The following is a 23,417-nucleotide window of genomic DNA, read 5'->3' as shown; positions in this document are numbered from 1 at the left end:
TGGCCCCCCTCGAGCCAGCAGTGGAAAGCTGAGACCTGAACCTGGCCCTGCCACCTCCCAGCCCAGGGCTGGGCCCACTCCCCAAGCTGCCCATCAGAACCTCAACTGTTCAGAACCAGATGCCACCCAGGATCAGCGGCAGACTGCACTGTGGGAGTGCAGGGTGTTCTTAAAACTTTGTTGTTGTGCCTAAAGGACATGGCGGTGACACCTTCCGACCTCTAATTTCACAAGAAGACAGAATCGCCATCGGCAACCCAAGGCTTATTCCTGAGGCCAGACATGCTGCCACCCTTCAGCCTTTTACCAGTTCTGACACCAGCCATTCCCCCCCCCCCCAGCACTCACTACTTCTCTGCTGGGTGTGACAATTCATTGCAATGGCCACAGCGAACTCACAGACAATACTCATGACTATGGGGTTTATCAGGGAAGCAAGAGGCCACAATTCAGGTTCAGGAATGTGCTCAGGATACAGTTCTTCAATGAGGACAGTCTCCCCTCTGCTGTGCCCTCAGGCACGCCTCTCCGGCCCTTGGCCTCTCAGCCTGGCCTCTGCCCTGCTTGGCAAGCGGTACAAAGCTCTTTAGCTCGGCCGGGAGGCGCACCGAGGTGCAGTCCGCTCCACCGGCGAGGCTCCTGCCCACGGGCACCCAGCTTTCTCACTCTGTGGGCCAGTACGCCCGCCGCTCTGCCTCCTGCATGGGGATGAGGTGGAGCGGGTGGTGGTGGCGGCAAGGATGTGCTGTTCAGACAGCCTGGACTTTCTGTCTGTTGCTGGGGACCATCGAGTTGATTCCAACTCACAGGGACCCGATGGGACAGAGTAGAACTGCCCTTAGGGTTTCCGAGGCTGTTCTCTTTACAGGAGTGGAACGCCATGTCTTTCTCCGACAGAGCTGCCGGGTAGGTTCGAAACCCAACCTGTCAGTCAGCAGCTGAGTGTTTTACCACTGTGCCACCAGGGCTCCTTGAGCTTGTTGAGGGTGAGGAAAGGTCTGAAAGGGACCGTGTTGCTGGCTGCACGTGGTGAACACAGCCCATGTTACTGAATGTGAAATGCTGACATGGCAGTTTTGTTACACATATTTCGCCACAATAAAACGTTTTAAAAACTAAAACCCAAAGAGCATGTTTATGCAAACATCACGAACACTTCAGCAAGCGCCATTTTCCACTTCCTTTTATTTCCGGGCCAGCATAAGAACAAGGGCCAGGACCACAGGAGGCCTCTTGGTTAGAACTGGGGGGGCAGGGCCTGGAGTCTCCCCCAGCCCTGCACCTCCCCCACACTCCCAGTTTGCCAGTGGGGAGGCGGGGTGACGGCTTTAGAAGCAGTGACAACAGGGAACAGCTGTCCTCTGTCCTCTTCCTGGCCCTCCCGCATGGGGCCATGTCCCTGGGAGTTGAGCCATGAGTTTGGTTTCAAGGAGCGGCATGGGACTCAGGCCAACACAGGCCAATGCAATCACCACGGGACCAGCTGCCTGGACCACAACTGACCCACTGGGTGGGCTGCAATGATGTGCCTGCCTTCCCAGGGCCAGAGGGCTAAATGTCCCCACAGGATCCCTGACCCCAGAACCGGCACTTCTGCCTCTGACCCTGGAAAATGGTTCTTGGAGGGCCAAGCATCAAACCCTGTGAGTCACATGGGGGATGGCAGTAAGTGTGGATGCCAGGACAAAGGAAAGGGGGCACGGGGGCCTGGAAGAACCCCTATCTTCCCAGCCCTGGCTTGGACACGGGGGCGTGGCTAACAAACCCCAGCTTTGTGACCGATCTCCCGTCCACCCAGCCTGGCCCGCTGAGCCTCGCCATGGCATCAAGGAAGGGCCTGCTGCCCGTCCAGCGGGGGGGCCAGGCTCTGCTGGCTGCCTCGGAACCCTGAGGTCCAGCCCCGCTGCCTCCCCAGCCCTCCTGGACCAGGACCCAGGGCCTCAAAGTCCTGTCCCCAAATGGGCACGTGGCCTGCATGGGCCCTGACCACAGCGGAGGGACTGCAGCAGAAGGTGGGGCTCCTGAGGCACTAGGAGCCAGAGGAGAGAACACAGGCCTGCTCAGGCCAGTGGAGCCGGGGGTACAGGCTCAGAAACCAAGATGCCACTCTGAGGACTAAGGAGAGCCTGACCAAACCACAGTCTATTCAACTGACTCGCATGCACGCAGAAGCTGGGTGGTGACCCATACAGACAGAAACGGCACACCTGAATTATGCTGGCAAAGAATATGGAGTATTTCATGGACTGCCAGCAGAACAAACAAATCTGTCTTGGAAGAAGTTGTAACTGGAATGATGCTTAGAACCAAGGATGGCAAGACTGTCCCTCGTGCTGTGGACTTCCTGTAAGGAGGGACCTGTCCCTGGAGCGCATCACTTGGTTAAGTGGAAGGTAAACTGAAGAGGAAGCCCCTCAGTGAGACGGATGGACACAGGGGCTGCCACGATGGGTGGCTGCTGCAGGGCCAGGCAGTGTCCCACTGTGCTGCACACACGGTTACTGAGCTGGGACCAACTCGATCAACAGAGATGTCACCGAGGCAGCTGTGAAGGGGCTGGGGGAGCCTTAAGGCTGCCCTCCGTGCAGACAGAGCCTCCGGGGCTCTCCTCAAGGGCAGGAAAGGCCCAGAGCCGCACGCCCACCAGCAGCCTGCCCTGGTGTGAGTGTCTCTCCCCCAAGGGCCTGCAAGGTCTCTCCTTGTCCTGGCTTTAGATCCGACCCACCAGGGCTGCAGGCGACAGGGAGACTGCACCCGCTCCTTCAGCCACTAGGGGCTCCAAGGGGTGCCCCAGCTTTGAGTCTCTGAGGGTCCAGGCATGGCCCTCAGTTGGGCAGAGTGGATCTGAGAAGGAGAGGACTTTTCTGGAACCGCGTCAGGTGAGACGTGCCCCTGGCAGCAGTCTCCCCCCGGGCTCCTCCCTTGGAAAGCAGGGCCCAGGCCAACAGGACAGGGTGTGGAGCCCACGCACACACTCGGTGCACAGGTGGTGCTGCAGGCAGGTGGAAACAGGTCTGATCTCCAACAACATTAAGGGTTTAATAGAAACACCGGAGTGTGATTCCGGCTGTAACAACCCCCGTGAAATGGTCTGTGATAGAAAAGGCAGGGACTCAGGACACCGGGAGGCCTCCCTGTCCCCCTTCTCTTGAACGAGGACTTTGCTGGGAAGGGGAGGGGTTAGTGCAAGAGAGGAGCCTTGACCCCTCTGGACATCTCAAGAGCAAATCTTTCTAACCCAAGTTTCCCACTCAGGTTTTGAAGCCTGGATAGCACAGATGCCGAGAACAGCCCTGTTCCTGCCAGGCACCACGCTGTCCAGCCTGGGAGCTCAGGTGCTGGGCCACATGGGCCATGCTGCTCAGTCCTCAGGGGTCACCGGGAGCTCAGCAGGCCGGCGGCTCACTGCCCTCCACGGGCAGCCCTTTGCTCAGGAGGAAGGCATCCTGCCTAGGCTCGCGGCCCAGGAAGAGCTTCAACATGGCGCTGGCGTCCTGGGAGCCACCGGGTCTCAGTACGCAGCTCCGGTAGTCCATGCCCACCTGTGGAGATGGGGAGCTGGAGCCGGCAGGCAACTGAAGGGTTCTCCAGGCCCTCTGGATGGCTGCTGGGGTCACAGGCCCTTCCCTGCCCAAGGGCCCGCAGCAGTCACGGCCCCTTCCCTGCCCGAGGGCCCGCAACAGTCACGGCCCCTTCCCTGCCCGAGGGCCCGCAACAGTCACGGCCCCTTCCCTGCCCGAGGGGGCCCGCATCAGCATCATGGCCCCTTCCCTGCCCAAGGGCCCGCAGCAGTCATGGCCCCTTCCCTGCCCTAGGGCCTGCAGCAGTCACGGCCCCTTCCCTGCCTGAGGGGGCCCAGCAGCGTCAGGGGCTTGGGGAGTGGGGCTTGGACCAGGGTCCCAGAGAAAAGAGGGAGGGAGAGGTGGGGAAAAGGAACAGAGTACACAAAAGTGTGTATGTACACACGCATGTGTACACGTGTATGTCCATGTGTATCTGTGTGCAGGTGTTGTGTACATATGTGTATAAATACATGTCTATGTACACAGACCAGGAGCTCTGGTGGCATACTGCCTAAGGCACTTGACTGCTAACCAGAAGGCTGGCGTTTCAAACCCACCAGCCACTCCTCGAAAGGAAGGTTGGGCAGTCTACTTCTGTAGTGATACCTCCTCGGAAACCCAAGGAGGGTCACTATGAGTCGGATCCAACTCGACGGCAGTGTGTTTGGTATATACACAGACCAGCACAGCTGGCTCTTGGCCTATGACCCCTGGTGGAGCCCAGATCCAGAGGAGTAAACAGGGAAGGAAAGGGGCCGTGTAGGATCTGCCTGGGACACAGCTGGGCACTCAGGTCACACCCCACCACACACACACACAGATGCTGCACCCAGGCTGGTGGCCAAGTATGGGCTGCACTTGGTCACAGACAGCAGGGACCATCATTCCAAGCCACAAAAGCCACACTGGGGCCTGATCCCCTCCAGTGAGCCCCTGGCCCATGCAGGGTCCCTGCCGCAGCAGGGTGAAGGGGGATGGAGTATACGGTGCCTCCCATCCAGTGAGCCCCTGACGGGGTGAAGGGGACGGAGGGTACAGCACCTCACCTTGCCATTGAGGACGCCTTCCTGCTTGAAGCGAGTGTGGAACATGTCCATGGAGTAGACCTCACTCCACAGGTAGCCGTAGTACTGGGCATCATAGCCTCCTGCCAGGTGGCCAAAGGTGGCCGGCATGTTGGTGCCTGGTGGGAGGGGGACAACAGTGAGGCCCTCCCTGGCCCTCCTTGTCCAGGAGACCTCCAACCCGGGAGAGGAGAGAAGGTTCTAGGCTGCTGGCTCGGCCTGTGAGAGCAGGAACAGGGTGAGAACGTGTGCAGAAAGCAGGGCCTGGCAGTTAACCAAAGGAGGAAGTCGGCCTTTTGGCCTCTGCTTAAGAACAAGGCTGACCCTACGGCATCTTACACAACGACATCAGCTGCCATGACGTTCAGAGGATGCTTTATGAGTCAGGGCACACACACCTACGCATCCTTCCAACTGTTTCAGAGGGTTTCTTAAACGGTTATGAAATGCTGGATGAGGCCAACGCTGCATACGGATAACCCCGGTTACCTTCTGCCCGAGCAACTGCAAACATGTACACATGCACGCACACGCCTCCTCAAGAATACATGCCAGCATGCTAACCAGCGCTCGTCTCCAGGCCATGGAAGACCAACCTGTTCACCAGTTTCCAGGTGTCTGACAACGCATCCATTACGTTCAGAATTGGGGGAGATCCAGACCAGTGTGTTTGTTTAAAGTTAAGGCTCTGGGAGGCCTTGTGACCTGGCAAGACCCTACACTCGAAAGCAAACCATGCGAAGGAGAAGTGGGAGGCAGGACGCTGTGGGCTGTGGGGCTGCAAGGATGGGTTGGCCAGTGGCCCTCCTCTGGGTCCTGGTCCAGCACGTCTCCACCCACTCCACTACAGCAGCACCTCCCAGGGATGATAGCCACAAATGTCCCCAAACATCGCGGAGTATATCCCCTGGGGTTAGAAGTGTCCCTGGTTGAGAAGCCCTAGACTAGAGGGTGGCTTCCTACAGCAGGCATTGCCTGAACCCACTGTGAACACTCAGGGCTGAGCCATGGGGAGGGACACAGACACAGCCAGTCCATCACAAAAAATGCACGTGGCTGACAGCTGGAACTGGCACACCCCTTCCTGCAGCAGGAGGAGATGGGCACACCCAGGAATGAGGTCAGAGGCTCAGGGCCATGGGGTCCACTGGGGAGATGGCAGCTGAACAGGAAAGCCATCCTCCTGAGCTCACAGCTCTGGGACCCCTACTCCCCTGGCCCTCTCTGTGGGGCCCTCCGTCCTCTGCCCACAGGGCTACCTGGTGTGGCTGGCACCCCCAGGATCTCCTGGCAGAGCCGGCCGTACTCCTCAGCCGGGTCGACACCCGTCTGCGTGTGCAGCGCCTGGTCCACCTTGGCCAGGACGATTTGGCGCAGATTGAAGAGACCTGCAGGGGAGGCACGAGGTTCGGGAGGAGGCAGAGGGCCGCCTCTGCCCCACCCCCAGCTCTGCCCACCCCCAGCAGCTGCGCTCCAGCTCAGCTGGCACCCTAAGTCTCGTCGTGGTGGACAGGCTGCAGTGTGGAGCCCCAGCACTGCCCCATCCCAGCCTCGGCACCCTCTGTCCCGGGCCCCAGCGCACCAGTGTTGGCCTGGCGGGAGGCGATGAGCCTGTCAAGCAGGTCTGGGGGCAAGGCGTCACCCGTGCGGTAGTGCTGGGACATGCGCAGCAGGGGCTCGCGCTCCCACACCCAGTTCTCCAGCATCTGCGAGGGCGCCTCCACGAAGTCCCGCTCCACATGTGTGCCGCTGAACATGGCAAACTCCGCCTGCACGGGGTGAAAGGCACAGGTCTCGGTTACCCAGCCCACCCAACCTGCAGCCTTAGGCAGTCCCGAGCCACAGGCAACATGTAGTTATGGGGACAGAGAACGCTCCCCAGTGGTGGCTGGCCACCTCATTCCAGTGGAGGATATACCTGCCTAGTCCCCGTCAGCCACCCCCACGTGCACCCAATGACATGGCTGAAACTCTCAGAAAGCTCCGAACCCCAAAGCAATAGACTGTGCACAGCCAAGTCCTGGGGAGCTGACATCTGTTCCCAGGGAGCAGGTCTGGTCCATCAGGCACCACGCACCTGAACCCACCACTCCTGCCCCAGCTCCAAGGCCACTCTCGGCACCAGGAGAAAGGGTGTGACTGTGTGCTTGGACAACTGAATGCATGAGGAACAGGGTCCTACAGCAGGGACACTGGGCTGGGGGTCTGAAAGCCTGGAGTGAATCCTTTGGCTACCACGTTCTGGCTGAGTTGCCTTGTGAGGGAGATGCCCTTGGCACATGGGCTTCAATGTGAGGCCCCTGCCACACCTGCCCCTAACGGTCCAGAGGAGCCTGTGGCCAGGCACCGTTTTCTCCTCATCCACCCCTGCTGCTCTGTACAGATATCCCTCTCCTGGTGAGAGCAGAGGCCCCAGCAGGCAGGGGCCAGGCCTGCGCCGGGAGCCCACCTGGGAGCAGAGCTGGTGCATGACGTGGCCAAACTCGTGGAAGTAGGTCTCCACCTCGTCGTGCTGCAGCAGGGAGGGGGCGTCTGGCGTGGGCTTGGTGAAGTTGGCCACCATGGCTGCAATGGAGATCTGGCGGGTCCCATCCGGCCTCAGGCACCCCGGCTGCAGGCCGAAGCAGGCCGCATGTCCGTATTTCCCCTCCCTGGGGGAAGAGCCAGTCAGGGGGCCTCTCCAGGCACCCGCCCCATCAGGCTGCCCTCCGTGCCCTGGCACCCCATGCCCTCTCTAAGCGCTGTTTCCCACCTGCTGACACGGACACACCACATGGTCCTAAGTGAGGCGTCAGCACAGGAGCCTGTGTTCAACGGCAGGCGAGTGGGCGTGCCCCAGAAAACAGACTGCAGCTCACGTCCCATCACCCCACAAGGCCCTGGCCTGGCAGCAGTAAACTCATGATAGACATGGTTTCCTGAGCAGCCCCTCGCTGCCCCATGGGGTTGGCGATGCCCTCCCCCATCCCACGAAGAGAGAGCGGAGGCTACAGGGCGGTGCTGCCAGGCTGGCTGTGGCCCCGCTCACTCACACGCACCGTGGGTACAGGTCCAGGTAGAACTTGCCGATCAGCTGCCCGGAGGCAGAGTCCCGCACGGCGTACAGCGCCACGTCCTCGTGCCACACAGCGGCGCCTTCCTCGCAGTGGAAGGTGAGCCCCAGCAGCTCCTGGTAGACGGCCAGCAGCCCCTGGGTGACGGTCTGCATGGGGAAGTACTCCCTCAGCAGGTTCTGGTCCACGCTGTAGCGTGTCTCCTCCACCTGGTTCATGTAGTAGCGCATGTCCCAGGCATGGATACACGTGTCAAACGGCAGCCCCCGCCGCTCACACTCGGCCTTCTTCAGTTCCAGGATCACAGCGCGCTCCTGCTCCCCCAGTGGCTTCAGCTTCTGGGCCAGCTCGTCTGAGTAGCAGGAGAGAAGTTACCGCCCATGTGGGCACTGCCATGTGGCTCAAGTGCACCCTTGGCAAACCTCAAGACCAGCCCTAGGCTCACCATCACCATGGACTCTGTCCCCTGGGGCTGTGGGTTGACTGAGAAAGCCACGGGGTCACTGATGAGGCATGAGCTCAGCTCCATGGGGCCATGGCTGTCCCATGGGGCTGTGACAGAGTGGGCTCTGGGACTCGGGGTCCTGCTCTGTAACCAGTGGCAGTGCCACGTTCCTGGAGGACCGGCCCAGGGTTGGACCTGATGAAAGCATCTCATCTCCGCACTCGAGCTTCACAGACACCAGGAGAGCAGGCCCCTCGCACTGAAAATGAGGCTGAGGCCTGAACATGGACCAGGCCTGATGCCACAACCCTGGTACTGGCCCTCAGCATTAGGCCCCAGAGAGTGGTGGAAGAGTTGGCGGGCACAGTAACCTCCATTTCTCGGGTGAATGGAAGCAGGCTTGCCATGGGACTGCACTGCTGAAAACAGCCCGTTTCACGCTGCAGGTGCTTTCCCACGACAGGACCATGCTCTGTGAGGCCACGTCACGGCCAGGAAGCGCTCTCAGCCCCTCAGGCCACAGGGTAGGTGAAGGGAGCCGAGGTAGGGGGCATACCTAGAAAGGTGGCCACCACCTGGCTGGTCTTGGCCATGTTCATCTCCAGGACGTAGTCGGCGTGTGTGCTGAACCCCAGCAGGCTAGACTTTTGGGCCCGCAGTGCCACCAGCTCCTTGAGGATGGTGCAGTTCTCCTGGTTCACAAAGAGGCCCCTGGTGGCAAAGGGGTCTCCATTCTCCCTGCCCTGGGGCTCCGTGGCCAGGATACATGGACTCCCCAAGAGCCCAAGGGTTACTGGGGCCGGCAAGGAAGGGGCCAGGGAGGGGCCTCGCCTGAGAAAGAGCGATTAAGGCACAAGAGGGGCCGGTGAGGAAGGAGACGATTCAGACAGGCATGGAGACCGTGTTCTTGTCCAAGCCCTGGCAGCACAGCAGTAAAGTGCTTGGCTGCTAACCAAAAGGTTGGCAGTTCAAACCCACCCAGTGGCTCCATAGGGAAGACCTGGCGATCTGCTCCAATAAAGACTACAGCCTAGGAAACCCTAAGGGGCAGTTCCACTCTGTCATGGACCTGCCGTGAGTCGGAATTGACAGTACCCCACAACAGCCAAGTAGCTGCAGGACTGGCTAGGAAGGTGGACCACACTTAGCTCTGTGTGTCCCCGGGGGCAAAGGCCATCTGAAAGGGCCGGCCTGGGCTTGTGGAAGGGGGCCTGGGCCGCTCACTGACTGGCCAGGCGACTGCGGGTAAAGTCCACACTCCCGGGTGGGCCCCTCCCCCACACACCCATGGTGGGGCTCTCACCTCCTTGCACCGGCAGTTGAAGGCCTCCTCCACCTTCCTCCTGGTCTCGGGCACATAGCATTTCTTTAGAAGGGGAAAGTAGTGGGGGTACTTGAGGGTGACCTTCAACTTGTTGTCCTCAGTCTTTTCCAGGGAGTTGAGAAAGTCCTCAGGGAGCCCTCCTAGGAGAACAAAATCAGGACCTGCTGCCAATGAGTAGACCCCAATTCATGGCAATTCATGTGTGCAGAGGAGGCCCCCCCCAACAGGGTCAGTCTCAAGGCTGTGACCTACAGAAGATTACCAGGCCTGTCTTCTAAGGTGCCTCCGAGGGGGTTCAAACTGCCAACCTTTCAGTTAGTAGCTGAACACTGAAACATCTGCACCATGCAGGGATATGAACGACAGAGGGTGCACGCATGCATGCGTGTGCACACGTGCACACACACACAGGAGCCTTGGCAGTACAGCCTTGGTAGGGCTTGGCTGCTAACCAAAAGGTCGGCAGTTTGAACCCACTCAGCAGTTCCTTGGGAGAAAGACCTGGCAATCTGCTCCCATAAAGACTGACAACAGCCTTGGAAACCCTGTGGGGCAGTTCCACTCTGTCCTCTAGGGGCGCTGTGGTTCAGGATCGTTAGTACACACCACCCTGCCCCTCCACACACACACTCAGAGAGAGAAAATGATAAAATGAATGGATCAAAGTGGAAACAATGGATAAAGGGACTCAAGTTCCCTGCACTATTTCTGCAAATGTAAAAAATTATGTTAAAAAAAGAAATGCAAGAAAAACATACCTTTTACCTTGCTGGGTGAGAGTTTATTTACATAACAACAAGTATTCCTGAGAAGTTAACTTGGTCAATACAAAAATGGTTTAAATGAAGCAGGAATAAAGGGGACAGCCTAGATGTTGCTTCAGTGTCAGAGATGTAGTAGCTGCCTCAATACCCGTAGTAGGTAATTCCTATTGCTAAGTGCCAATGAGTTGCCCCGAGACATGCAACCCTGAGCCTTCAAAGTCCCACAGCTCCGGCCCAGCCCTGTGCTCCACTTCCTGAGTTGTCCTCTGACAGAGGCTGAGTCTTGGCTCGACAGAGCACGTCCCTCCCCAAGGAAGGCTCTAGGAAGGCAGGTTCTGGAGTGCTGTGAGGCCTCCCCGTGGAGGAAGCATCGCCCCCTGGGTGCGTACACAGACACGCCTCCCCGATCTGACGGCACCAGCCCCAGAGGGTCTCCCAGAGCTGGTGAGAGTCGGCTGGTGCTCCCTGGGCGCCCGCTCCCCACATACCGAGCTCCTCCCGTGTGAAGGGCAGGAAGGTGGTGTCCTCGTTGAGGTTCTTGTTGAAGTCGATGCACAGTAGGCTCAACTGCTTCTTGATGCTCTTGATTTTCTGGAGGAAAAGAAGCCCCCGCATGAGTGGCTCGGGAGACATCCTCCCCTCCAAGTCCGACTGGGGCCAAGGCTTCCTCCTGACACCCAGGCAGGGAGAAGGGACGACCAACAGGGAAAGAGAAGAGAAGGGAGATGGAGACAAGGGAGTGCAGGCTGCAAACGTGGTTGGCACGCTTGTTCCCATGCTCACGTGCCTGCTGTTCCCACTGCTGCGCGGCCTGAGGCCGTCAGGAACCCTCTGTCTGGGCTGCTCCCTCACTGGGCAGGTGGGCCCCAGCCAAACACCTCTGGGTCCTCCTGGTCAGGAATGACACTCAGACTCCAGCGCTCACACTTCCAAGCATGTTTTGTGGATGAGCTCTCACCCTGTCAGGGTCGGTCTGGTTTTAGGAACACCTAAACTCGATCTGAGTCTGGCCAACGGGAAGATGTGCAGGTGCACCAGATGAGGGACTAGCCCTCGGGCGGCTCTTCAACTGTCCCGAGGGTGGGAGCAGTGACCGCCTTTGATGACCACCATTCAGTGCACATGCCCAGCAGGCAGGACTGGCTTTGGCCCGGAACCTTCGGACACCCCAAGGTGGGGCATGATGGAGCAGCACCATGCATCGCTCCCTCAGGAGGCGGGTTAGGGCCAGAGCAGAAGTGCCAATCGGAAGGATGGCGTGGGGGAAGCCTTTCACTGTGCTCGACAACTTCTCAAAGGCCGTGTGGGCTCATCAAGCAGGAGAATCAGCCAGCGTGTGCGGGCCCCTTCAGGGCCATGCCCGGCAGGACCAGATGGGATGCCAAAGGGGGCAGCCTTTGCCTCAGCAAGGCAGAAACCACTGAGCAAGGTTGCTCGGAAGACTTCAGGGAACTGCCAGGGATGCCCAGCAGAAGAGATGGGGTCTGAGTGCACACGGTGTCACCTACTAATCCTGAGACCCTGGGCAAGCCACCCCCCCCCCGGCTCCATTTCTAGCTGGAAAGAGGAAGGCACCACTGTACAAAAGTCCCAGTGAGGACCACCTGAGATGGCGTCTGCAGAGGGCCCGGGGCCCTTCACTTTCTTGGAGGGCCCTCGAGCCCTGGCGGGTCAAGGGAGAAGAGGAGGCAGAGAGAGCGCTGTTTCAGAGACCGTCCTACCCAGGGCACTGGTCCTCAGGAAGTGGAAAGATGCCCTGGGCCAGAGACTCGGCCTTCCCATGGAGTGGCCCAAAGGGAGACGGGCGCAGGGCTGCAAGGAGCCGCCCCACCTGTGAGCCCAGCACTCACTTCCTGGGTTTCCTCGGGCAGGTGCAGCCCGTTCCTCCGCCCGAGCTTGATCAGCCGCTCCAGGTACCGAGCTGCCTCAGGCCTCAGCGTGTCCTTCTCAACTTTTTCCTACAACAAGAAAAGTCAAAACCCTACGTGGACAACAGCAACAACAGCAAACCCAAGGGAGGTGGTGGAGAAAACAAGATTGCTTATATGCAGTTGGTGGGAATGGAAAATGACACGGCTGCCCTGGGAAGCAGTTTGACGGTTTCTTCAAAAACTCAACCCGTGAGTGTTGTGTGACCCGGCAGGCACTCCTGAGCGCTGCACTCAGACACCACCTGTGCAGGGATGCTCAGGCTGTACCTGGACCAGGGGGAGCCCAGGGCTGACACCGCTCCCAGAACAGGTGAGAGGCTCAGCAGCAGCAGGCTTGGCAGGCAGCATCAGTGGCCACGTGCCGGGGATGACACTGACTCCAGGCTGGCCGAGCGTGCCCACCAGGAGAAGCCAGGCCCCAGTGCTTGGGACCCCTTTCTCTCTCCCTCTCCCCACCTCCATCCCCGCTATTTCTTACAACTGAGTGTGCGTCTACAATTGACTCACAATGTCAACAGAAATAAAAAGTCTTTCATCCTTCTGTGGGCCCCCCCGTGCCTGGATGTGGACCTCAGCCAAGTGGCTGCACTTTCCTGAGACCAGTGGCACCAGTGAGTTACAGGTGCTTGTACCCAAGAGGATGGATAAGAGGCACACAGGACCTCCAGGGTCTCTCCTGCTCACCACACCACCACCAGCAGCTGAGGCCACTGTTGCAGAATGAATTGTTCCTCCACTTGTGCTAAAGTCCCGGCCCTAACCTGTGGATGGGACCGTTGTTGGGACATAGGGTTCTTCTCATCTACAGGTGCAGTGGTGTGCTTGGTCTGGTCCTTCCAGCCACGGTCTTTGTGACTCCCACCAAACGACTGGGCAGGACGATACAAATGTGAGGGACAAACAGGTTGTTCATAATGTAAATTAGGTGAATGGCACCCTTGTGGGGGGTGTTGTTAAGTGCCCTCCAGTCGATTCTGACTCACAGAGATTCCATGTACTAAAGAACAAAACACTGCCCTGTCCCGCGACATCCTTAAACCACGGCTGTGCTTGGGCCCATCGCTGCAGCCACGGTGTCAGTCCATCTCAATGAGGGTCTTCTGCTTCTTCACTGACCCTCTTCTTTACCAAGGATGAGTCCTTCTCCAGGGATCAGTCCCTTCTGACAACATGACCAAAGCAGGCGAGATGAAGTCTAGCCATTCTTGCTTCTGTGGAGCGTTCCAGCTGCACCTCCTTCAAGACAGACTTACTCGTTCTTCTATCAGTTCATGGGACATTGAACACTCTTCACAAACACAATTCAAATTTATTAATTCTACTTCTGTCTTCGTTATTCATTGTCCAGCTCTCGTGTGCATCTGAGGCTACTGAAAATGCCATGGCTTGGGTCAGGTGCACCCTGCTCTTCAAAGAGACATCTTTGCCCTTTAACACTTCACAGAAATTTTTTGCAGCAGATTAGCCCAATGCAATACATCAGATTTCTGACTGCTGCTTTCATGGACACTGAATTTGGACAGAAGTAAAATGAAATCCTTGAAAACTTCAATCTTTTCTCTGTTTATCATGATGTTGCTTATTGGTCCAGTTGTGAGGATTATTCTCTTCATGCTAAAGTGTAATCCATCTTCATCAGTAAATGCTTCAAGTCTTTTTCACCCTCAGCAAGCAGGGCTGTGTCATCTGCATATCACAGGTTGTCAATGAGTCTCCCTCCAATCCTGATGCCATGTTCTTCTTCATACAGTCCAGCTTCGAGAATTATCTGCTCAGCATACAGACTTAACAAGTATGGGAAAAGGATACACACCTTTCCTTGCAGTATCCCCTTGTTCTGTTTGAACAATGACCACTTAGTCTATGTACAGGTTCCTTATGAGCACAGCTAAGTGTTCTGGAATTCCGTTCTTCATACAGTTAGGATCCACAGTCGAATGCCTTTATATAGTCAATAAAACACAGGTAACCATCTTTCTGGTATTCTTTGCTTCCAGCTAAGCCCATCTGATATCAGCAATGACATCACTTATGTCACATCCTCTTCTGAATCCGCTTGAGTTCCTGGCAGTTTCCTGCTGCAGTGCAGTGAATTCCTTGGTATGGTTCTTCTAGCCAAAGCCTTTGCGACTCCCACCAGATAAATGGGTGGAACTATGCAAACTTGATGTGTCTGGGACTCACCAGGGGGACTGGACACTTGCTGATAATGTAAATAAGGTACATGACACCCCTGGGGTGAGACCATGGAAGTAAAGTACATGGAACCCTAATGTGGGATTGGTTAGTTTTGTCATTCTGCTGAGCTTAAAATGAGCCCTCCTATAGGCAGAAAGGGACATCTCACTGCCATGGAAAGAGAAGAGGTGGAGGTGGGCTGGAGCACACCCTTGGCCCCGAGACCCCTGCACTGGACCTCCTTGGCTGAGATGGCTGGCAGAGATGGCCGGCGCAGAGATGACTGGCAGTGGAGGAACCAAGAGGCACGAGACAGAGGGACAGGCTTGCTGGCCACAGAGCGAAAAAGCTAAGTGCCTTTGGGTAGGAGGCTTGCTGGTGGAGTGATTAATGATATTGCTCGATAATTTCCACATTCTGTTAGATCACATTTCTTTGGAATGGGCACAAATATCGATCTCTTCCAGTCAGTTGGGTAGGTGGCTGGCTGTCTTCCAAATTTCTTGGCATAAACAAGTGAGCACCTCCAGGGCCATGTCTGCTTGTTGAAATATTTCAATGGGGTGCACCTATCGGCAGAGCTAAAAGAGCTTTGTAACACTTGCCTGAGTAGCAGGGTGGAGGCCAGGCCAAGAGGCCATGGACAAGAGAGGTGTGCCCGAGGGCACAGCAGAGGAGAGACTGTCCTGATCAAAGAACGGTGTCCTGAGAACATTCCCAAATCAAAATTCTGTTACTTCCCTAATAAACCCTAAAATCATGAATACCATCTGTGAGTTCTTTGTGGCCAGTGCAATGAATTATCACACCCAGCAGAGAAGCAGTGAGTGCTGTGGGAGGGATGGCTGGTGTCTGAATTGGCAGAAAGACTGGAGGGTGGTGGCATGTCTGGGTTCATAGGAATTAGCCTTGGGCTGCTGATGGTGATTTTCTCTCCCCTTTGTGAAGTTAGAGGAGGTTAGAGGATGCTACCCTCATGCCCTTTTTCATCCATCAATATATGCTGTCATATACTGCATAACCATCTTTAGCAAAATTTTACTTTCATGTGATATTAATATTGTTCAGTAATTTCCAAATGTTGTGGGATCATCTTTCTTTGGAATGGGCACAATAGCGATCTCTTCCAGTCAGTTGACCAGGTGGCTGTCTTCCAAGTTTCTTGGCATAAACAAGTGAGCACCTCCAGGGCTGCATCTGCTCGTTGAAGTATTTCAATGGGTGTCGCATCAGTTCCTGGAGTCTTGTTTTTTGCCGATTCCTTCAGTGCAGCGTAGTCTTCTTCCTTTAGTGTCACTGGCTCTCGATTACACGCTGCCTCCTGAAATGGCTGAACACTGACCATTCTTTTTGGTGTAGCAACTCTGTGCATTCCTTCCACCTTCTTTTGATGCTTCCTGTATTGTTCAGTGTTTTCTCACAGAATCCCTCAATATTGGAACTCAAGGCTTGAATTCTTTCAGTTCTTTCAGCTTAAGAAATGCCTAGAGTGTTCTTATCTTTTGATTTTCTGACTCCAGGTCTTTTCATGTTTCATTAAAATAACTTCACTATGTCTTCTCGAGCCATCCTTCGAAATCTTCTGTTTGGCTCTTTTACTTCATCAATTTCTTCCATCTGCTTCAGCTACTCTCCATTCAAGAGCAAGTTTCCGAGTCTCTTCTGCCATCCATTCTGGTCATCTCCTCCTTTCCTGTCTTTTTAATGAGCTTTTGCTTTTTTCATGTCTGATGTTCTCAATGTCAGCCCACAATTTGTCTAGTTTTCGGTACCTCAAATTTGTTCTTCAGATGGCCTCTAAATTTAGGTGGGATATAATCAAGGTCATATTTTGGCTTGCATGGACTTCTTTTAATTTTCTTCAGATTCAACTTGAATTTGTAAATGAGCAATCGATGGTCCGTTTCATGGTCAGCTCCTGGCCTTATCCTGATGATACTGAGCTTTTCTGTTGTCTCTTTCCACAGGTAGAGTTGGTTTGATTCCTGTGCATTCCATCTGGTGAGGTGCATGTGTATAGGTACTGTTTACATTGTTGAAAAATGACTTATTTGCAACAAATAAGTCATTGGTTCTGTAAAATTTTATCATGTAATGTCCTATATCATTTCTATCAACTAGGCTCTATTTTCCAACTACTGATGCTTCTCCTTGGTTTCCAACTTACACATTTCAATCACCACGCCAAAAACCAAACCCACTACAATAGAGGTGATTCTGACTCAGTGACCCTATAGAATAGACTAGACCTGCTCTATAAGTCTGTAAATCTTTACTGAAGTAAACTGCCTCCTCTTTCTTCTGTGGAGCAATTGGTGGGTTCAAACTGCCAACCTTTTGCTTAGCAGCCAAATTCCTTAGGCACTGCACCATCAGAGCTCCTTATTTCAATCACTAGTAATTATCAATACATCTTGATTGCACATTTGGTCAATTTTAGACTGCAGAAGTTGGAAAAAATCTTCAATTTCTTCATCTTCAGCATTAGTAGTTGGTGGGTAAATTTGAATAATAGTGGTATTTACTGGTCTTCCTTGTAGGTGTATGGGTATTACCTGTGGTACTTAAATTTTTATGTCAACTTGGCTAGGCCTGGTTGAGTGGCTGGGCTGCTGGTGGTAGTTATTCCCCATGATGAGACTGGCAATCAGCTCCATGATGGGAGCTACCGCAAGCAGCTGAGTAGCTGCCTTTGGGATGTGTTCTGCTTCCTGTATATAAGCAGCAGCCTTGGGGATAGTATCTAGCTCATGGCATTCTTGGACCCTGTGTATAACCGTGTCATTGTTCAGCAGCCTGCCATGCTCTGCTGACCTTGAGACTTACAATGGATTTAACTTTTATTTGTCAACCTTGGGCTTGTCAGCCTCAGCAGCCAGTAGCTGTCTGAGTGAAGAAACGCCTCTAGCTCCAGTGGGCCAGGAGCAGGAGGCAGAGCTGAAGCCCAAGGTCGAGGGGCTTTCACCCAGCCCCTAGAGCCTGGCACTTTGAACTGGGACTTAAAGCCTCCAAACTATAAGAGAATAAACTCTTGTTTGTTAAGACCATCCCGTTTGTGGTATATTCTTATCAGAGCGGCATTAGGTAACCAGAACATTATCTTATCACTGACAGCAATGTACTTCAGGAGAGATCTTGAAATGCTCTTTCTGACGACAAATGTGACACATCATTGCTCTTCAATTTGTCATTGCTGGCATAGAAGACCATATAACAATATGACCAAAATGGGCAATACCAGTCCACTTCAGCTCACTAATGCCTATGATACCGATTTTCATGCATTCCATTTCATTTTTGACAACTTCCAATTTTCTTAGATTCACATTTTGTACTTTACACGTTTCGATTATCAATGCACATGTGCAGCTGCTTCTTATCATTCTGAGTTGTGCCATATCAGCAAATAAAGGTCCCAAGAGCTTTACTCAATCCACGTCATTAAGGTCGACTCTACTTTGAGGAGGCGGCTCTTCCCCAGTCGTATTTTGAGTGCCATCCAATGTGAGGGGCTCTTCTTCTGTAACTACATGAGACAATGTTTCATTGCTATTCTAAGGTTTTCAGTTGTCAATTTTTTCAGAAGTGGACCTGGCCAAGTCCTTCTTCCTAGTCTGGAAGCTCCACTGAAATGTGTCCACCATGGGTGACCCTGCTGGTATTTGAAATTCCTGTGACATAGCTTCCAACATCACAGCAAAACAGAAGCCAACATAGTATGACAAACTGCCAAACGAGTGGTGGCTTGTGGGAGTGGGACCATAGAAATACGGTATATGGAACCCTAACACGGGGACTGGTCAGTTTTGTCATCCGCTAGGCTTAAAATGACCCATCCCAGAGGTCGATCTCACTACTATCGGGAAGGAAGAGCCAAGAATGAAGCATAGCCTTTGGACCCAAAATCCTGGCACTGAACCTCCTGGACCCAGGAGACAGAGCTGTGACACCAGAGGCGGTGAGCAGCAGTGATGGAGAAATGGCGGCAGCAGAGCTGAGGCGTGAACCTGACACAGCAGGGGCTTTCCGGTCCACAGAGCGAGAAAGCTGAGTGCCTTCAGGCAGGAGGCTTGATGGCGGAGTAGGAGGCCTCTGGGCATTTATCTGCGGAGCTAGAAGAGCTTTGTAATACATGTTGGAGTGGGTTAGAGGGCAGGCCCAGGGCCAGAGAGAAACCGTCAGATACAGGTGAGGGGAGGTTGCCCTGATGGAAGAACTGTATCCTAGGTTGTTCTTAATCATGATTTGTAACCTGTTATTTCCCTAATAAGCCCCATAATCATAAGTATTGTCTATGAATTCTGTGTGGCCAGTGCAATGAACTACTGAACTCAACAGAGAAGAGAATGTTGTGGAAGGGACATCTGGTGTCAGAATTGGTTTAAAACAAAAAAAAAGTTAAGACGGTAGCAGCATGTCTGACCTTTGCCTTGCAGGAATCAGCCTTGGGTTACTGGGATCCACCCCACTCCCCAAGGCAGAGAAGGTCAGGTGGCTCCCCAGCCCCATCTGCAGGTGGTAACAGAGCAGGATGGGCCCCAAACCTAGGCCCTCCTGAGCTATAAAAGGAGCCGATCGGACACAGAGACCCGTGAGGGGAAGACAGGCGTCACCTGAGGATCATGTACAAGCTGAGGAGCACCCAGGAGCAGCAGCAGACCCCAGACACCAGGAGAGAGGCCCACACGATCCCCATGCTAGAGCTGACGTGGGTGCCCAGCCTGCGGGACTGTCTTCTAAAGCCCCCCTCCCTGTGCAGTGTCTGTGTCGTGGCGACATAGGTGAGGGCGTGTGGGACGAGCCCTGTCCCCGAGCGACCCAGGACGGGTGCATCATGAGGCGGTGGATGTGTGAGAGGCCTGAGCAGCCTTAAGTATGTGATACTCTCTGAAGAGGTTTTATCAGTGGGCTCAGCGGCTGGCCTCGTGCCGTGGGTCCTCCCCACCCGCATGTGCTAGCCGCGCCCTGCACGCGCCCTCACCTGCAGCCAGACAATCCTCTGGTACACGTCTTGCCGCATGCTCATCTCCACGTCAAACTCTGACAGCTTCTTGTCTGCCTCCGTGCTGGCAGTTCGGATGTCTTTGGATGGGGAGACGTGCTGGGGGAAATCAAGGATATTCCTCTGAACTGAAACATGAAACAGGCAAGATAATGAGACAGGCATGAAAATGGGCCCTGGATGGAGCCTGGCTAGAGCCCACCAAAGCCCCAATAACCTGTCTATTCGTCTGGTGAATGATCTTGGGCACTGGGACATGGGAGTGGAAAGAGCAGCCTACACCTTCCAGGTTGCAAGCGGCCACATGAATGAAGGAACGTCCCAGAGAAAGACTGCTGAGAGAGGCTGGTGGCACTCAACTACAGAATGAGTGCCATGCTGGGCACGGTTTGCTTTTAAACTTACAAGCTTGTTTATCATTCACAGAGCAGCCAAGCTTTCTGTTTAATGGAGGGCTATAAAAGCATTCCACCATTCGTCTGTCAGTGTGCTGTACTGTGGTTTGCATGTGAGTCTGGGAGCTATGCCACCAGTCCTTCAAATACCAGGAGGATCACCCATGGTGGGGAGGTTCAGTTGTCTCTTCCCATTTTGAGTCAGTGCCCCATTAGCAAACGAAAAGTCCCAAAAACTACTCCTCCCACATCACTGTCAACTCTACTTTGAGGGGCAGTTCCTCCCCAGTCCTATTCTGAGCGTCTTCCGACCTGAGGGCCTCATCTTCCAGCTCGGTTCCATGCTATCTGTAAGGATTTCAGTGGCCAGTTTTTTCTCAGACGTGGACCTGGCCACACCCTCCTTCCTAGTCTGTCTGAGTCTGGAAGCTCCGCTCAACAGTGGGAGTTACTGCTCATGACACCTCATGAACAAGGAAGGAGAGGCACCCTACTAGACAGGTGGAGAAACTGAGGCTCAGGCTGACAACCCCGCCTGAGCCGTGCCAAGCACAGGAGGCAGGCCGGGACTCAGCTTCCTGGACTGTAGCCTTGTGCTGGGCGTGCACACACCCTGCTCCACGTGAGAATGAACCCGGCAGCCTGGACAGTGTGGCCCAGGAGCAGTGCACTACCACACCAAGTCTCAAGGCCATGCAGCCAGGACCCAAGGACGTGTAAAGGTTCTCAGAACACAGTTCTGCTAGAGATTTGGGGGGGCCTTCCTTGCTTAGAGTTCTCCAAGGCAAGATGTCTCTCAGCCTCGTGTACCCCAGTTCCTGTGGAAAGAACTGTCATCGATGGCTTCCCCATGAGAGAAGGCACACAGAGAGAAGGATGCAGCTGAGGGGATCCAGGTCTACCAGAACCACAGACGGGGCCTGCTCTGGAGACAGGCCTTCTGTAGATGTAATTCATTAGAGTGAGGTCATTCTGGATGTGGGGTGGGCCCTAATCCCATGCCTGGTGTCGCTGGTAAGTAGAGGGAAATGTGGAAAGAGACACAGAGAGGGACGGCAGCCAAGTGAAGACGAGGCACAGGTTGGGGTGATACAGGGAACCTCTAGAAGCTGAAAAGGCGAGGACAGATGCACCCCGGACCCTTCTGAGGAGTGCGGCCTGGCTCACACCTTTCAGACTTTCGGCACCCGGAACTGAGGGAACAAGCTTCCGCAGTTTGAAGCTGCCCAGTTTGTGGCATTTTGCTCGGCAGCCTCAGGACACTCTGACAGGGGTGCTGAGGTCACCTGACGGCACTGGTTAAAAGCAGTGTGTGTGTGTGGGGGGGGGGTGACAGGAGAGAACAGAAAGTGGCCAAGGTCAGCAGTTGAGAGAAAATAAATATTCTCCAGGGAAGGAGGTCAAAAAGGATGTGGGGCTGGGGCTGAAACCGGAGCTCACACGTAGGTGTGAAGATTTAGACAGAGTTTCCCAGTCCAGGTTCTCAGCTGTCGCAACTGATCAGGCCCCGAGTGCTAGAGCCAAGAAAAGGCACAAGCTGCAGGCAGGGCACTGACATTTCTTGGACCCCTCTCAGCAACGGCCACCTGCCAGGCTCCTCTACACGGACCACTCACTGCATTTGCAATGGGGAGGAGGTGGATCACCTTCAATTCCAACAGTCTAGAAAGCCGAGTCCCCCCCAGTCAGGGCCGAGTATCTAGAAACTACTGGACCTTGAAAACCCTATTGATTGACCACAATGGTCTGATGTGCAGCCGATCGCGAGGATGGCACAGGACCGCACAGCTTTCATTCCATGCGGCGGGAGGTTGCCGGGCCTCAGGGCCAACTCAACAGCAGCTGACAGCAGTCTCTAGCAGCAGCTAGACACAGTGAGGGGCGGGGCCTGAGCCAGCCCCATGCGGCTCCGATGCTAAGCCCTTCCACCAGGTCACACGGCTTCCCCTGGTGCCAGAAGCCATTGAGCCACAGGCAGCTCCCAGCCTGGACTTACCTGTGTAGGACACCTCTACGTCAGCCAGGGCCTTGAGTGTACTCTCGTATGACACGTCTTCAAACGCCTGGGCGCCCACCTGGTCGTACACGTGCTTTGTCTTCTCCATGAGCTCCCTGGTGAGCTCCTGGATCTGCTGGGCACTCAGGTCCCAGCGCAGGTAGTTCACTACAGAGCACGGAGATGCCACATCCAGGACGTCACCTGCACAGTCTGCACAGAGGGGAAGAGAGAAGGCCTCATGGGTCTGCCCCAAGGCCAAAATTAGGGCCACAGGAAAGGGGGATCGGGGAGCCACTCATTCTGCCACCCAGATTAGTAAGGCCAGGGCTTTGTGGGGGGCACACAGGTCACTCCTCTAGAGGTGGGGGTCTCACCTGGGGCGACTCTACCTCGGAGGACACTGGGTGATGTCTGGAGATATTTATGATTGTCACAACTGGGGGAGGATGTTACTGGTGTCGTCAATGGGTTAGCCAGTATAAACCAGGGTGACCCTCCAGCTTCTGTGATCCCCCTCCTCTCCTTCCCCACACTCAGCTTGTGGATTTAAATGTGTACAGCCTCCTAGGATGTCAGTAGTTCAGATTATGGGGACTGTGTGGTGCAGTGACTTACTTATTATGACCCTTTTAGTCACAGTCTTTGTAACGTGCAACAAATGACCGGGTGGGACTATACAAACGTGAGGTGCTTGTGACCCACCAAGGGGCTGGATAGCTTGCTAACAATGTAAATAGGTGCATGGCACTCTTAGGGGGTGTGGGACCATGCAAATAAGGTGTATGAAACCCTATACAAGGGATTGGTAAGTTCTACCATCCCACTAGGCTTAACACGAACCATCCCAGAGGCAGCAAGTGGGAGCCTGACTACCACCAAGAAGAGAAGGGAACAGAGCATGTCCTTTGGACCTAGGGTGCCTGCACTGGAAGCCTCCTTGACCCAGGAGACAGAGAGAGAGAGCTGTAACGCTGGAGAGACGAGTGATGGTGAGAAGCGACAACAGCAGAGGCAACGGAGCCAGGAGACAGGCAGGAGATGCCACGATGGGTTTCTGGACCCATGGATCAAGAAAGCTGAGCATCAACTGGCATAACATACTACACAAAAAGATTGTTCTACATCCTACTTTGGTGAGTAGCGACTGGAGCTTTAAAAGCTTGCAAGCAGCCAGCTAAATGCAACGAGTCTCTCCTTGTTCAGAGCAAAGAAAAATGAAGAAAACCAAAGACACATGGAATAACTAGTCCAGGGGACTAGATACCTTGCAAAATCCTCAGCCTATATGACCATGAGACCAGGAGAACTATATGGTGCCCAGACAGGGATCAGTGCAGGAGATCCCGGATAGAGTAGGAGAACATTGTGTAACAAAACTCAAAGTCATTAAAAGACCAGGTTTGCTGGTCTGATAGAGCCTGGTGAGACCCCTTAGACTATGCCCCTAGTTACCCTTAAGTTCTGGAAGTGAACTCACTCCTGCGGTTTCCAGCCGAACGACAGACAGACATATGGGGTGAACATTTACATCTGGTAGATACACTCCTTGAAGCAATCAATCATGGGAGAAAAGAAGGTCAGTGTTTGCAGAGAGATAGCTTGGGGGACAGGAGTGCACAGGAGGGAAGGACACAGGGAAGAGGTAACTATGGGGAGGAAGAGGGAAGAGCTGTTACACTGTGGGGTATTGTAGTTAATG

General features: G+C 54.6%; 1 protein-coding gene across 1 annotated transcript in view; it reads right to left on the bottom strand.

The window, feature by feature from the left end:
• Nucleotides 1–3,386: 3,386 nt before the first annotated feature.
• THOP1 (thimet oligopeptidase 1) overlaps nt 3,387–23,417 on the bottom strand; it is a 36,773-nt gene continuing 16,742 nt past the window's right edge. Inside the window, exons 6-17 of the mRNA XM_042782326.1 lie at nt 21,716–21,928; nt 19,304–19,452; nt 12,064–12,171; nt 10,702–10,804; nt 9,429–9,589; nt 8,682–8,817; nt 7,666–8,032; nt 7,077–7,278; nt 6,210–6,396; nt 5,887–6,015; nt 4,610–4,746; nt 3,387–3,542 (exon numbers count right to left, since the gene is read on the bottom strand). Coding sequence (XP_042638260.1) covers nt 3,387–3,542; nt 4,610–4,746; nt 5,887–6,015; nt 6,210–6,396; nt 7,077–7,278; nt 7,666–8,032; nt 8,682–8,817; nt 9,429–9,589; nt 10,702–10,804; nt 12,064–12,171; nt 19,304–19,452; nt 21,716–21,928 — 2,048 coding nt within the window. The remainder of the gene's footprint in view (nt 3,543–4,609; nt 4,747–5,886; nt 6,016–6,209; nt 6,397–7,076; nt 7,279–7,665; nt 8,033–8,681; nt 8,818–9,428; nt 9,590–10,701; nt 10,805–12,063; nt 12,172–19,303; nt 19,453–21,715; nt 21,929–23,417) is intronic.

The sequence above is a fragment of the Orycteropus afer genome, unplaced genomic scaffold (genome assembly GCF_000298275.1).
Source record: "Orycteropus afer afer isolate SDZICR_OR568_19922 unplaced genomic scaffold, OryAfe1.0 scaffold00291, whole genome shotgun sequence".
Classification (NCBI taxonomy): domain Eukaryota; kingdom Metazoa; phylum Chordata; class Mammalia; order Tubulidentata; family Orycteropodidae; genus Orycteropus; species Orycteropus afer.
Note: the sequence above shows the minus strand (reverse complement) of the source record. Positions and strands in the feature narration are given on the sequence as shown.